General features: G+C 40.3%; 1 protein-coding gene across 5 annotated transcripts in view; it reads left to right on the forward strand.

The window, feature by feature from the left end:
* Positions 1 to 2022: 2022 nt before the first annotated feature.
* The window catches only part of Tdrd5 (tudor domain containing 5), a 71658-nt gene continuing 59309 nt past the window's right edge, over positions 2023 to 14371 (forward strand). For 3 of the 5 annotated variants that reach the window (XM_008826140.2, XM_029560208.1, XM_029560209.1), the window contains exons 1-5: positions 2023 to 2254; positions 3428 to 3820; positions 5442 to 5635; positions 10088 to 10171; positions 13831 to 13887. In XM_008826140.2, the coding sequence (XP_008824362.1) occupies positions 2023 to 2254; positions 3428 to 3820; positions 5442 to 5635; positions 10088 to 10171; positions 13831 to 13887 (960 nt within the window). Of the gene's footprint in view, positions 2255 to 3427; positions 3821 to 4895; positions 4899 to 5441; positions 5636 to 10087; positions 10172 to 13830; positions 13888 to 14371 lie in introns of all 5 variants that reach the window. The other 2 variants (XM_029560210.1, XM_008826142.2) reach the window with 2 other exon arrangements.

Genomic DNA, 14371 nt, shown 5'->3' on the forward strand with positions numbered 1-14371 from the left:
AAGAAGTATAGCTTCAGTGTCTAAGACGTGATACTTTCCTTTCTTTGGTCAGCTACTTCAAAGAACACTCTTCTAAAGGAAAACAACTAAGTTCAGACATGACCTTGAAGCTGGCCGTTTTTCTATCTTTTGAAGTTTGAAGTGGCTGCTTTATACAAAACGAAGTTACTTTGGCTATTACAATTTGGGGCCATTATAGTAAGGAACACAGTATAGGAATGACCTTTACAATATGGACAATAATCTGGCCTAAATACTTTACCTGACCTTGCAACCAAAAACTTACTGCTTATAATGTAAACAAGCTGTGTGCTCCTCTTGTGACCTGGGCATGTGAGCTCAGGACCTCTCCTCTCCCCTGCCCCCCATCCAAGTTAGTGTATGAATGTGGATATGCATGCTTTACATATCATTGCAAAAAGCGAGAAAAATTGAGTGTGTGATATCTAGGCCTAGGGATTAAAGGGTAAGTCTGTGACAAAGGGTGAGTCCTGACTTCTACTTCCCTATTTCATGCTGGATATACTGCTTCAATTAAAGAATGAATGAAGCACAGTTCTGAGAGATATCTGAAGGAACAGGTTCTCAGCAGTCCTTTCAGCATTAAAACAAATGCTGAGTCAACTTCTTTAAGGATCGCTGTAATGTGGCTTAGTGAAGTCGCAATTTACAGCTCAGTATCTGTTATCTTTTATTATCTCCCACTATTGAGCATGAGACTCTGGGATGATAACTGAATCCGTTGCTCATTTGGTGGGAGTCATTCATTGAAATGGTGTTTTCTGAATCTTGCACGTCTGAAAATAACTCCAGCCCTTTTTAATGATGAATTGCCTGAGTAAAGGGATACCAGATTCAGCTGTGAAGATTTTGTTCCAATGGCAATCTAATTTCCATTGTTTTATGATGATCTGTTTCTATATAAAATCTCGTGACTACCTTTCTTCTGGGCTTTGTCTAAGATAGGATTTTTTTTTTTTTTTTTCTCCATTACTTATTCTGAGTCGTGGGCTCTTAAAATCTGAAGATGTGTTCCTTGTTTCTAAAATTTGTCATTCAAATATTGCAATGTTTGGGTCCATCTTTGAGCTTTATAATTTTCCTTTTAACTTACTAATCACCCCATTCTACTCTAAGCCAGCAATGTAAGTCTTGTCCTTTAATAGTCCCTCTCTTTCGCCCCCTTTTTAAAGTCAGGGCGGCCAGGTGGAGGTGAGGCAGCCACACCTGTGTCAGGAGGAAGGCGGGCCTCGGAGCGCAGCCGGGCAGCGGACAGCAGGGACCCGTCAAGGCCGCACCGGCGTCGGCCTGCACCAACCGTCGCACCCGCTGCGCCCGCCTCGTGTGGAACGCTGCACTTGGCTGAGGCGCTGAAGACCCGCAGTGCGCAGGCGCGGGCCTCTCAGACGTCTCGGCTGCCCTCCTGGAGCGCCCCGGGTCTTCGCGGCGCTCAACGGCTGGGCGGGCACGGGGAGCGAGGCCTGCGAGCTGCAGCCAGGTACCCGCGCCCTCAGCTGCCCTCTAGCCTCAGGCGCGGAAGACCGCGGGGCAGATGAGAGAACTAGTTGGGGACAGTGAGGGACGCCGAGGTGGGGCAGGGCCCCCATCTACCCAGGGCAGAGTGCAGCTGAGTGGGGGCAGGCGGGGGTGGGCTAGCGGTGAGCGGAAGGGGAGCCCGCGGCGTGGTCCCGGTACGCGAAGCGTGTGCTGGCGGCGCGTGTGCAGGCGGCCCGTGTGCAGGCGGAGCGTGTGATCTCCGTGACCAGAACCCAGCTGGGACGAATCACGCCGGCCAGGCGCGCTGATTTCTGAGACCCGCGTAGATTCGTGCTTTGGGGGTTTGTTCTGTTGGACGACGGGTTGAGGTGCACAAGCCTCAAAACACGCATTGGATAGGCCTTACCGCCTTCAGAACGCACCTGTCACTGTTCCATTACTACTCATTTAACATTGCTCTTGTTTTCCCATGGTTTGGGCTCGTTTTTCTCATGAGCAATGTTATCTTAAATCCCATAGTGCAAGATGTCTGAACAAGAACGTGTACAGGACTGTCTGAGGAAAGAGATAAGGTCACTTCTTATTTCCACCAAAGATGGTTTGAGCCCACAGCAGTTGGAAAAGGAATACCTTTTGATGGTTGGCAACCATCTACCACTCCGAATCCTTGGGTATCGGTCCACTATGGAGCTGGTGTTGGACATGCCTGACGTGGTTAGTGTCTGCCCCTTTGGGGATGGCACAGTAATCCTAAAAGGTAGGTTTAAGACTTCCGAAGATCTAGAAACTTTGAAATTAAATCAGTGGCAGAACTGTTCTAGCTGTGCAGTTATCCTGTATCTCAGGGCAGTGGATTTTAATCCAGGCAGTGGTGGTCACAACCTTTGAGGTTGTGGTGCAAACTTAAACTGTTCTCTAGAAAAAAAAAGAGACCTAATTTGCATGGTGTTTTATTAGTTTTCTGTTTCTGTGATAAAACATTGTGCCCACGGAAACTTATAAAAGGAAGAGCTTGTTTGGGATTAGGGTTCCAGAGGGTTGGAGTCCGTCCATAATAGAAAGAAAGGCAGGGCCCAGAGTTGGTGGGAGCAGAAAGCCCAGCTCCAGAAAGCCTAGCAGTCACATCTTTAAGCATGTGCACAGGAAGCAGAGCTGGATTGGAAATCCCCGAAGGCTTAAGAACTCTCAGAGCTGCGCACCCGCCCAACCAAGTGCTCCAGCATGGTCACACCTCCTAAAAGTTCCATGCCCCTCTCCAAATAGCACCACACACTGGGGACCAAGTATCTAAATACTTGGAGTCTATGGGAGACATTTTCATTCAAACCACCGTTCATGGTTTCAGGAGAAACAGAACAGTGTGATTTTTCAATTATAAAGACTAATTAAATTTCATGGGACACACAGGAGTCCTTGTAGGCAAGTTTGTTGTTCACCCCAGGGATTCAAATCTTCAGGAGTCAATTAGCAGTAATGCTACATTGGGTTCTCTTTCATCTTCTGGTAGAGGAGCTCCCAAGCTGTTGCCCGGAATGTAAGAAATGGTGGAATCAAGGGCTTTATGTTATTATGCTACTTCTATTAACAGCTCCTTGGAGAGTTAAAAATTGGCTGTGTAACTGCAGTTACAAAGGATAAAGGGGCGGGGGTTGGTGGAGAGGTGGCTCAGCAGTTAGGGGCACTGGATGCTCTTGCAGAAGACCAGGGTTCAAATCTCAGCACTCACATGGTGGCTGACAACTGTCCAGAACTCCAGTTCCAGGAGATTGGAAGCTCTCTTCTGTCCTCCACAGGCATTGCAGGACACAGGTGCACTTTTTATGCAGGCATAACACTCATACACATAAAATAAAAAAATAATTTTTAAAAACAGGATAAAGGAATGAAATTTTTACATGAAAGTGGTTTCTTCTCCCTCCCCTTCCTTTAGCCATTCCAGATGAATCCACCAAAGGAATAGCAAGCTTAGTTGCAAAGCAGAGGAGGAGGCATAAGGCTCAAAACTCCATGCAAACGGGAAGAACCAGTGTTTGCTCTGGTCGAGTGCCTTACCGAGGAAGGGTGCCCCCTATTCTTCCAGCTGTTGTGAAGAGTGAGTTGAAAGACCTTTTGGCATTGTCTCCTGTTCTCCTTTCTGACTTTGAAAAGGCATTTGCCAAGCGATTTGGACGGTCATTTCAATATATGCAGTATGGATTCCTCTCTATGTTTGAAGTGCTCAGTGCAGCTTCGGATGTCATTTCTGTAGAGCAGACCAGAGCAGGTTCTTTGTTGACACTGAAAAAGAGTCTATCCGAGGAAAAGCAGAGAGGATGGCCAGCAGGTAAGAGTGTTAGCATTAACGACTGTGTTGTGGTTGAGCAAATGTTAGAGCAGTCCGGGCACACACACACACAGAGGCAACCGTGTGGCCAAACGCTACAAGTTTTAAGTTAAAACCTGTCTCTGCCACTTGGAAGTTGAATAATCTCAGGGAAATTAATCTGCCTAATCCTTACTTTCCAAATCTCTGCAATAGATATAATACTTGCTACTTGAAGTTGTACTGAGGACCTTACATGAAACAAGATCTGTAAAGATCTTGGCATTTAGTAAATTCGTAATATGTGGTAGGTAAGACTCAAGGATAATGTAATCATTCATATTCCATCTCCCTAGACCATCTCCTTAGACAGGTAGAATTTATACACTGAACAGGAAGGGGGAGCCTCTTTCGGAAGATCTTATGCTTATTTCACTAATTGTTCACTTTCTAGAAAGTCTGCATTTAGATTAATATAGGTGAATTCTGAGAATGTGTCATGAGTTTGCAAAGCAGTACTTAAACTTGTGGGTAATGTAGCTTGATATGTGGTGGTCATTGAAAGATGTGGAGGCCACTTAGTATTGAAGGTCTATTTACCCTCTACCCTATCAGTATTCTGATTCAGGGACTCAGACTTAGGAAGACTCAGTCATGCTGTTAAACATACAGAAGGGCTGGGGATATGACTCAGTGGTAGAGCACTCCACTAACATGTGCAAGGCCCTGGGTTTGATCTCCAGGACTACAAAAAGAGAAGAAAAGCAGGAAAAAAAATGCTATATAAAGCAGTTTGCCAATTTATTGACTAGTGGGAGTAGAGATTCTTTCCTGGTGATTGGCTTATTCATGTTTTCCATCCATGACTCCTTTTCCTTTTCTTCAGTATATCAGAAATAATTTGTATATTTAGTAAACTTGATTTGGGGGTTGGGGGTAAACTAGACCATGATGATTCCTAGTGATCAGTCATCCATGTTGTTCTACAGAATCCATTTCCCCAGTGGTCCATCCTTCCCACACATACCGAAGAAAGTTTAGATTTTGGAATCCTGTCCTTTGTAGTATTTCCACCTGTCTTTCCTTGTACTATTAGGTGGTCGTCCAGTTTGAGAAGCACAATTCCAATCATACTTCTTGGTTGGAGATTGTTTGATCTTTGAAATGAAATAAAGTTTTTAAGGTTTTTTACCTATAAAATGCTCTCTCTCAATAATTATATTAAGGCGACCTTATGTGGCATTTTAGAGAACACCTGTCTTTTCAGTAACATAGTTTCTTGGGATTTTTTTTTGGATAACTAATTACTCATATTGTATGCATGTTTTATTGAATTTTTATAAAAATGTCCATGTTCCTTAATTTTTACTTTTAAGTTTTACTGTTAGCTCACAGTAGTGTCTCTTTATTTTTCCTTTTTTTTTAAAATCTTTTTGAGACAGGGTCTCCCTGTAGCCCCAGCTGTCCTGGAACTTATTATGTAGACCAGGCTGGCTTTGAACTCGCAGAGATCCGCCTGCCTCTGCCTCCAAAGTGCTGGGATTAAAGGCGTGTGCCACCATGCCAAGCTAGTAGTCTCTCTTTATAAATCCCAGGAAATTGCTAGTTACAATTTGTTTTTTTCTTCTGTTATTCACAAAAGGTAAAAATTTTACTCAGCCATTTAGAATGAAACAACAGGGGTCATATTCTACAGGATTCCCAATAGCAAAGACACGCTTTTCACAGTCTACTTCAAACATGGACCCACCAAAGCAAGTACTGAACATGGAGAAGACTCCCACCTTCAATGCAGTAGAGACCTCAAGTCTAAACCACACAGAAAAATTAAACCAGGTAAGGTTCAGAGATAGAAATATATTGAAAATAGCTTTTAAGTTCAGTAGTGTTATCACTTAGATCTGATAGAGAAGTTGACCTTTTAAAAATTGAGGCCATTCATTGATTTCCAATTTAACTAACCATCTCCTGTGGTTACTGTTGATTGGTAAGAGGTGAGGGGTGCCAGTAAGAAAAGGCCTTTTTATCAATTCTCTGCCTTCTCCTGTTTACTTGTTTATAACATGGACATATTTTGCAAACCTTTTCTCCTATCTATGGCTTGACTCTCCCTTTTCTTAATCTTGTCTTTCATAAGATCAAAGTCTTGAATTTTGGCAAAGTCTAATTTGTTCAGTTTTCTCTTAATGATTCTTGTTTACCAAATAGATCTTTGCTTAATGCAAAGTAACAAAACTTTTACATTTTTTTCTAGAATTTTGGGTTTTAGATTTTATATTTAGGTCTGTGTCCATTTCAGATTAATTTTTATATGATGCACCAAGTATGCATCCAAGTTCTGTGAATAGGGAGAGCAGTTATTCTGGCACTGTTTGTTGAACAGACATTTTTTTTCCCTTACCACGTCGATATTTCTAGATTGCTGTTACTTTATAATAGCTTGAAATTATATAGTTGAGCCCTGCAAATTTGATATTTCTCACAATTGTTTTGGCTCTTCTAGGTTTTTGCATTTCCATATATTTTTAATTCTCCATTAATCTCTTAATTTTTACTCAAAACAAACCCATTTTGATTATAATTTCATTGACTATTCTAGAGAAGTTTGGAGATAAATGATATCCTTATAATGAGTCTCAGGATTCAAGAAAATGATATATCTCCATTTATTCTTGTCTTTAAATCCTTTCAGCAGTGCATAATAGATTTCAGTGTATAAAGCTTGCATACATTTTGTTAAATGTCTTTCTTACATCTTTCATATTTTTATTATACAAAGATTAAAATTTCAAATTAATCATTACTAGCACACAGAAAGGACCTTGTGCCTTATAATCTTGAGTCAAGGTAGTCAATGAGCTCAATTTGACTATTCACATCTTTCAAGTAGCTATTTTGTAGAAATAAAGCTTTTTTTTTCCTACATAGATCATTTTGCTTTCTGGATGAAAAGACAGTTTTACCTCTTTTTCACTCAGTGTGTTCTCTGTCCCCTGCTGCCTAGGCTAGTCCTAGTATTAGGCCAATCCAAATAGAGATGATGAGAATGGACATTTTTGCCCTGACTGTCGTAGGGGAAAAAGCCAGTCTTTCAACATTAACTCTGATGCTAGCTACAGCTTTTGAAAATATACATGGATTCTCCTTACTGGGAAATTATTGGAGAAATTATTGGGGGAAAGTCATTCTATTTCTGGTTTCTGAGAACATTTTCTGAGACTATGTTGGATTTTGACATGCTTTTTTCTCCATTTGTTGAGAGTATGATAGAGATTTTTTTAAATTATATTGTTCTTAAAATAATAAGCTTTCCAGATATGGCTGGATGTTTCCTGCTTGGTCATCACGTAGTATCTTTTTACATATTGCTACATTCAATCTGCTAATATTTTGTTAAAGATTTTTGTGTTGAACTGGAGAAATAACCCAGTGATTTAAGAGCACTTACTTCTTTTACAGAGAGCCAAAGTTTGGTTCCCAGAACCCATATCAGGTGGCTCATCACTGGCTGTAACTCCAGTTCCATGGGATTCCATGCCTTCTCACCTCCATGGACACTTAAAACACATGATGCACATAAACTCGCCAGGTACACATATATACACATAATAAATACATCTTTTTTAAATTTATTATTTTTATTTTATCTGTATGACTATATTGCCTGCATGTACGTGAGTGCACCCATGTCGTGCAATGCTGCAGAGGTCAGAAGAGGGCATCAGATTCCCCTGGAACTGGAGTTAAGGGTGGTTTGTAGCTGCCATGTGGGTGCTGGGAATTGAACCTGGGTCCTCTGCAAGAGCAACCCCGGTCCTCTGCAAGAGCAGTCAGTGCTCTTAACTGCTGAGCCATCTCTCCAGCCCCATAAATACATCTTTTAAAAACATTTTTTGTGTTTGTTTTTTTTTTCTTTAAGACTTTTGAAATTTATGTGTATATGTGTGTGTCTGTGTGATTGTTGGGTGCTGGGAACTGAACTCAGGTTGGAAGTGCAATAAGTGCTCTTAGCCGCTGAGCCATCTCTCTGGCCTCTATAATTTTCTTATAAACTTTTAGGATGGTATATAAGCCTTATAAAATGGGGAAATTTTTCTACTTCTTCTTACTCTGAAAGTTTATGTAGCATTGGTATTGGTTCCTCTTAATTTTCAAATTTTATTAGTGAAACAAATTGGATCTGAAACTTTCTTTGTGGAAACAATTTTAAACTGTACGCTTAGTTTCTTGACCAGACACAAGGTTGCTCAGTTTTCCTGTTTCTTTTCCCCTTGAATAAATTCTGATACTTTGTTTTTCAAGGAGCTGTCCTTTCAACTAGGTTGTCATATATTGGAATGAAGTTGAAGTTGTTTAATGATCACTCAGTTTTGAAGGTCTATATGGTGATATATTCTCTCTCTCTCGCTCACTCTCCCTCACACACACACACATCCCACACAAACACATATTTGTCTTGCTAAAATGACAACTAAAATTGTGTTTATAGTATATAGTATGTGTTATGTGTATATATTTTTGGAATAGCTAAGTCAAACTCTTGAACATATACATTACCTTAGAGGCTTGTCAGTTTTTCATAGTAAAAACATTTACATTTGCTTAGAAGTTTACTGTGGGGTCGCTCCCTCTCCTCATGGGTCATTGGCCACCGCTCCACAAGGACAAAGGGAGCAGAAGCTACGAGCGGGGTCAGGACGGCCAGTGAGCACTGACAGAAGGCCCTTCCGGGGAGGCAGGTTCAGTGATGCAAACAGCTCCAGACTCAGTGAAACATCTCTAGATTCAGTGAAACAGCTCCGTTTATTCAGTGGGAGAACTAGGGAAAATATAGTGTGGAGGCAGTAGCCAATGCTTCAGCTGATAGGTGCTCATAGTATGCTTTATTTACATGTGGCAGTAGGCTCCTATCGTCCAACTACTGGGCAATGCCTAATTATCATATAGAAAAAACCTGGGGGTAGTTTTTACTCCAGGTAACTATGCCAAAGGTCATGTTCCAAATAAGGTCAGGCATCCGTGCTTGGCAGCACTTTCTGGGTAAGTCAGGAAGAGAGCAGGAAGCCTTCTGCTGAGAAGGGGAGTCCTTCCATATGGCACCGAGCCCCTTAGAGCTATCTGGACATGGAGGACTACAACCCTAGCAGCAGGGTTCCCCAACAGTTTACAAGTTACTGTATTGTTAACTGAAGTCATCATAATGTATAACAGATCTCTTGAACTGACTTCTCATGTCTACTGAAATTTTTTGCCTGTTGGCCAATATCTCCCCAACCTCCCTTATCACCAACCTCCAGTAATTATCATGTTGCCTCTGTTTCTAAGTTTAATATTTTACAATCCACAGAAAAGTGAAAAGGTAAGAGTAGCTCAACTATTTTTTAAACATTTGTCACAATTATAATTAGATTCTTATTTATGATTGTTTCATGTCTGTATATTCAAGTTTATGGGGACAGGGATCTATCTAGTTGAGTTATACTTTGTATTAGTTACTTGTCTTGTTTCTGCTACAAAATACCTGACAAAAGCAATTTAAGGGAGGAAGGGTTTATTTTGGCTCATAGTTCCAGGGTACAGACCATCATGGCAGGAAATGCATGGTGGCAGGAGTTTGAGGCATCTTGTCACATTGCATCCTCTGTCAGAAAGGAGAGAGTAATGCATGCTATTACTAAGCTTGTGTTCACTGCAATAGCCTGTGTTATTTTGGGAGTCTCTTGGACTACCCTGACCAATAACTCAGAGAGGTTTCTCCTGTCCAGCACTGAGTTTTTGTTATATAGCCTTCAGCTATACACATGTACTCATGTGTATACATGTATACATGTTTACTGTATGTATATTTTTCACTAGGATTTTGAACTAATACATTTACTTGTTTTTTTTCATACCATCTGAGCATTATTTATAGTTCCTCTCCCCCCATATAGCACTTCCTACTCCCTCCCCAGTTAAACTATCCCCTTGTCCTCATTTCCTCCTTAAAAACACCTCTCTCCTATATCCCCCTCTCTCTAGCTGAACTCCGTCCCCTTTATCCCTGTAGTTCATTTCCATTTTCCTGGCCCCTGTGGTTATATCAGAATGTATACTCACATTTAGGGATTTGGAGCTAATATCCACAGATGAGAGAGACATTGGAGTTCTCCTAAGCAGTAAAATCCTGGAATTTGCAGGTAAATGAATGGAACTAGAGTGAAGTAGCACAGACTCAGAAGAACAACCAGCATATGTTACCTTTGCTTTTTCAGTGGGGAGGACAGTGACTTGACTCTTTCTTCACAGTTGGAGAACACATTCAAATCAGTTATTGCACAAATTGGACCTGGTGGGACTATTGATCCAGACTTAAAACACAAGATAAAAATTGTAAGTATTTTCTGTTTCTGGGAATCAAGGATAATTAGTTATCACTTGTAACTGAATTTAATTGCCTATAAAGATTATTAGTTCTATATTTATACCTCATTTTTTCTAATATATGCTTCTGAAAATTTTAATGTAAAATTATTTAGAAAATGAAAGTTCTATCCGGGTGTGGTGGCGCACGCCTATAGTGAGTTCCAGGACAGCTGGGGCTACAGGGAGACCCCGTCTCAAAAAGACCAAAAAAAAAAAGAAAAAGAAAATGAAAGTTTTTTATAAATGGTCTTCTCCCTCCCTTTCCCCCTTGCTCCAATATATCATTGTTGACAGTTTAAGAGCTTTCCAATTTTAATTTTATGCACCTGTATACCTAATAGTACAAATAGTATGTAGTATTCAATATGTTTAGGTACCATGTTTCACTTAAGAGATGTGTGATTGATCAGTTTGTGTTGTTTTGCTCTTGGCTATTTAAAACAGTCCTGCAGTCAATGTCTTTGAATATTTATCTAGTACAAGGCACTGAATATTTTATGCATTGAAGATAAAAATTACCACGTTGCCCTCTAAAAGATTTGAACAATTTTTTTTTGTCTTTTTGAGACAGGGTCTCCTAGTAGCCCTAGCTGGCCTGGAACTCATTATGTAGACCAGCCTGGCCTTGAACTCACAGAGGTCCTCTGCCTATCTCTGCCTCCCCAGTGCTGGTATGCGCCACCACTCCCGGCTGAGATTTGAACAAATTTACACCTCTAATGACAGTTTTACTGTAAAGTCACATTGTTTTGAATTGTAACAATATTTTCATTAAACATTTTTCATATGCTTAGTACTCATTGATAACTTTTATATCATTTGCCTGTTCATATCTTTGGCCTATTTTCTTGTTTTTGCCTTTATTTGTTGTTTTGTCTATTAAAATATAAGTTCTTTGGTGGTTATGTATTGGGCCAGAAAGTATAGTATACCTTTAGAATGTTGGTGGGAGCTATTAATCCAGATTTGAGTAAGAAAGATACTACTATAACTCCTACTGTCTTACATTATCACACTTCAGTTACCATGACTTTGGTGGGTGATATGCAAAAACTCCGGTACACTCAGACAACCTTCTTTTTTTGTTGTCTAACAATTGTTCAAGAATGTTCAAGATGACTTTACTATAGCACCAAAAAATCAGAGGAAAAGTGTTCATTGACAATCTAGGCAATATTGTGTGGCTGGTAAGAAAGTTTATGCATGCATGTCTCTGTTAGTTTACATGGCAGCGTTATGTCCTTCACACATTGTTGTACTTTAAAGTTTATACTACAATGGATAGCATCATTCTTTCATGTAAAGTTGTAATAGAGTCTGTAAATGCATCCTTCTGAAATGCAGTGATGATTGTCTCCTCTCAGCCACAAGATTTTTTTGGTTTTTTTTTTTTTTTTTTTTTTTTTTTTTTAGGGCCTCCCTATAGCCCCAACTGGCCTGGAACTTGCAATGTAGACCAGGCTGGCCTCGATCTACAGAGATCCACCTGCCTCTGCTTCCTGAGTGTACCCTCATGCCCAGCAGCCACAAGTTTTTAAAAGAATTTTTACTTCATATTTTTTCTGATATATGAATTAGAATTTTATGTAAAATATAGATTTCGGAAACCACAAAGCTTTTTATATTGTATTTGAATAGATCCACTTTTAGAGACTTGTCCTTTAAAAAAATCATTGTTCATATATACAAAATGCAGTATTTGGTTTTTGTTTTTTTTTTTGTCTTTTGTCTTTTTGAGACAGGGTCTCCCTGTAGCCCCAGCTGACCTGGAACTTGCAAAGTAGACCAGGCTGGTCTTGAACTCACAGAGATCTGCCTGCCTCTGCCTCCCAAGTGCTGGCATTAAAGGCATGTGCCACCATGCTCAGCTACAAAATGTATTATTTGTGATGATAAAATTAAGAAATAGCCATAGAGGAGCAAATGAATTTAGGTATTGTTAGAATTAGGGATGAAAGGGCGACATTATAAAGAAGTACAAACCAACCTCAACAGATGTGTAGGTAGCTTTATTAGCTTTGAAGGACAAGCAGCCTTTCTGAGGGAATATAGGTTGTGTGCTGGGTTGGGGGGTGTCTAGAATTTATAGTTGGGCCCAGAAAACCCCAGAAAGGGTCTCATGCTTTCCCAGAATCCCATAAGGTGGGTTGTGCCTTCTTGGGTGGTGTCTTGGAAGGAGAGATGTGGAATTCTGATGGGGAACCAGTATCATCTGCAAGGTGGTTGGTAAGGAGCCAGATGTCTTTTTGATAAGGAACCACATGTCTAGGCTGGAGGCTGTATCTCCTTCCTGGAGTGGGGAGGCAGGGTAAGCAAATGGTCAGTTTGTCTGGTCATTTGTCAGACTGGTTTTCCTTCAGGTATTCTGAATATTTGAAAGAAGCTGTAGCCTTCACTATGGACTGAAATCTCTGAAACCCTGAGCCAGTTAATCTTTCTTCCTTAAAAAAAAAATCTGGGGCTAAGGAGATGACTTAATAGGTAAAGTACTTACTGCACAAGCATAAGGACCTGAGTTCAATTCTCACCACCAACATCAGGAAAAAAAAATGAACAAAAAAGGGACAGTAACATGCACCTGTAACCCCAATACTGGGGAAGTAGAGATAGGAGAGGTCCTGGGGCTTCCTGGCCAGCTAATCTAGCCAAATCATTGAACTCCATGTTCATTGAGAGAACCTGTCTCAAAAAGTAAGGTGGCTCTAGCTCCCGGGGAATCTGATACCTCTGGCTTCCATGGGCACTTGCATTCATGTGTACATATTCCCACACAGACATATGTGTATATATATATAATTAAAAATAAGATCCAGCATAGAACTGGGGAAATGGGCAACAGGCTGAAGAACTTTTGGCAGCTGATTATTGCTGGATGAGGGAGAGTTTATCTTTAAGGGAGAGACTCTAGACAGGCTGACTAGACTCCAGTAGATGAACTTGCACCGAGGTACAAATCTTGACTTAGGCCTTAACATGTGTAACAGAATGCATGAAATCCATGGGGGTAGCGTATGGGGATGCAGATGGGGGAGGGGGTATAAGATTAAGATGTTTTGTATGAAGTACACAAAAATTCAATAAATATTCATTGAAACAACAAAAAAGTAAGGTGGAGCGTGATTGAGGAATACACCCCATGTCCATTTCTGTTCTCCACGTGTATGTGCACATCTGTGCATGTCTACCACACAGACAGACACACACACACACACACACACACACACACAAAATCTGTAGCCTTTAAAACATTGATACATGTTTGCTGACATGAAAAGATGCAATAGTGTGATATAGAAACTGGTTATAGAAAACAACCTTAATATTAGCATTTTATGTGCACCAGTAATGGCTATTCATAGATATTTTATCTTAACTATATTTTCTGAGGATGTCTTTAGTGTTCATTACATTTCTTTTTTAGCAATTGTTGTAGAACATTAATTTTATGTGAGCTGAAGCTAAATATGTTAGCTAAGCTAAGGAAGCATTGTAATACTGTGTTGTGATCTCTCATGTCTGTTACTGATGGAAATAACTGTTATTTTGTTTTAAAAACTGAAAACCAATTTTTAATGTTTTGTTTTCTAACATTCTGATTGCGTCTGTATTTCGTTTCTGTTTATTAGGTTGTATCTAAGTTTCCACAAGGTTTGTTTATTTCTAAACTTCTTGGAGAATTTGAGGTGTTTACTTTTTAAAAATTTTTATTTATTATTTTTTTATGTGTATGCATGTATTGCCTGCAGTAAGCTGCCATGTGGGTGCTGGGATTCAAACCTGGGTCTTCTGCAAGAACAACCAGTGTTCTTAACCGCTGAGCCCCACCTCTCCAGTCCCAGTGTTTACTTTTTACTAACCCATTTTTTTTTTCCTTTTTGAGACAGGGTCTCCCTGAAGCCCTAGCTGGCCTGCAACTTGCTGTGCAGACCAGGCCGGCCTCAAACTCATGGAGATCCATCTGCCTCTGCCTCCCAAGTGCTAGGTTTAAAGGCATGTGCCTGGCATAACCACGCCTGGCATAACCCAATTTTTTTATACTTATTTTTCTGTAATAGACAAATTTTGCTGCTATTACTTGGTTTTTTCCAAGTCTGTACTCTATAACACTTAAATCATCTTGCATTGTGTTTTAGTGGTTTTTTTTTTTCTTTATTACAAGAGTTAAGG

This window comes from Nannospalax galili, unplaced genomic scaffold (genome assembly GCF_000622305.1).
Source record: "Nannospalax galili isolate Female #2095 unplaced genomic scaffold, S.galili_v1.0 scaffold429, whole genome shotgun sequence".
Classification (NCBI taxonomy): Eukaryota; Metazoa; Chordata; class Mammalia; order Rodentia; family Spalacidae; genus Nannospalax; species Nannospalax galili.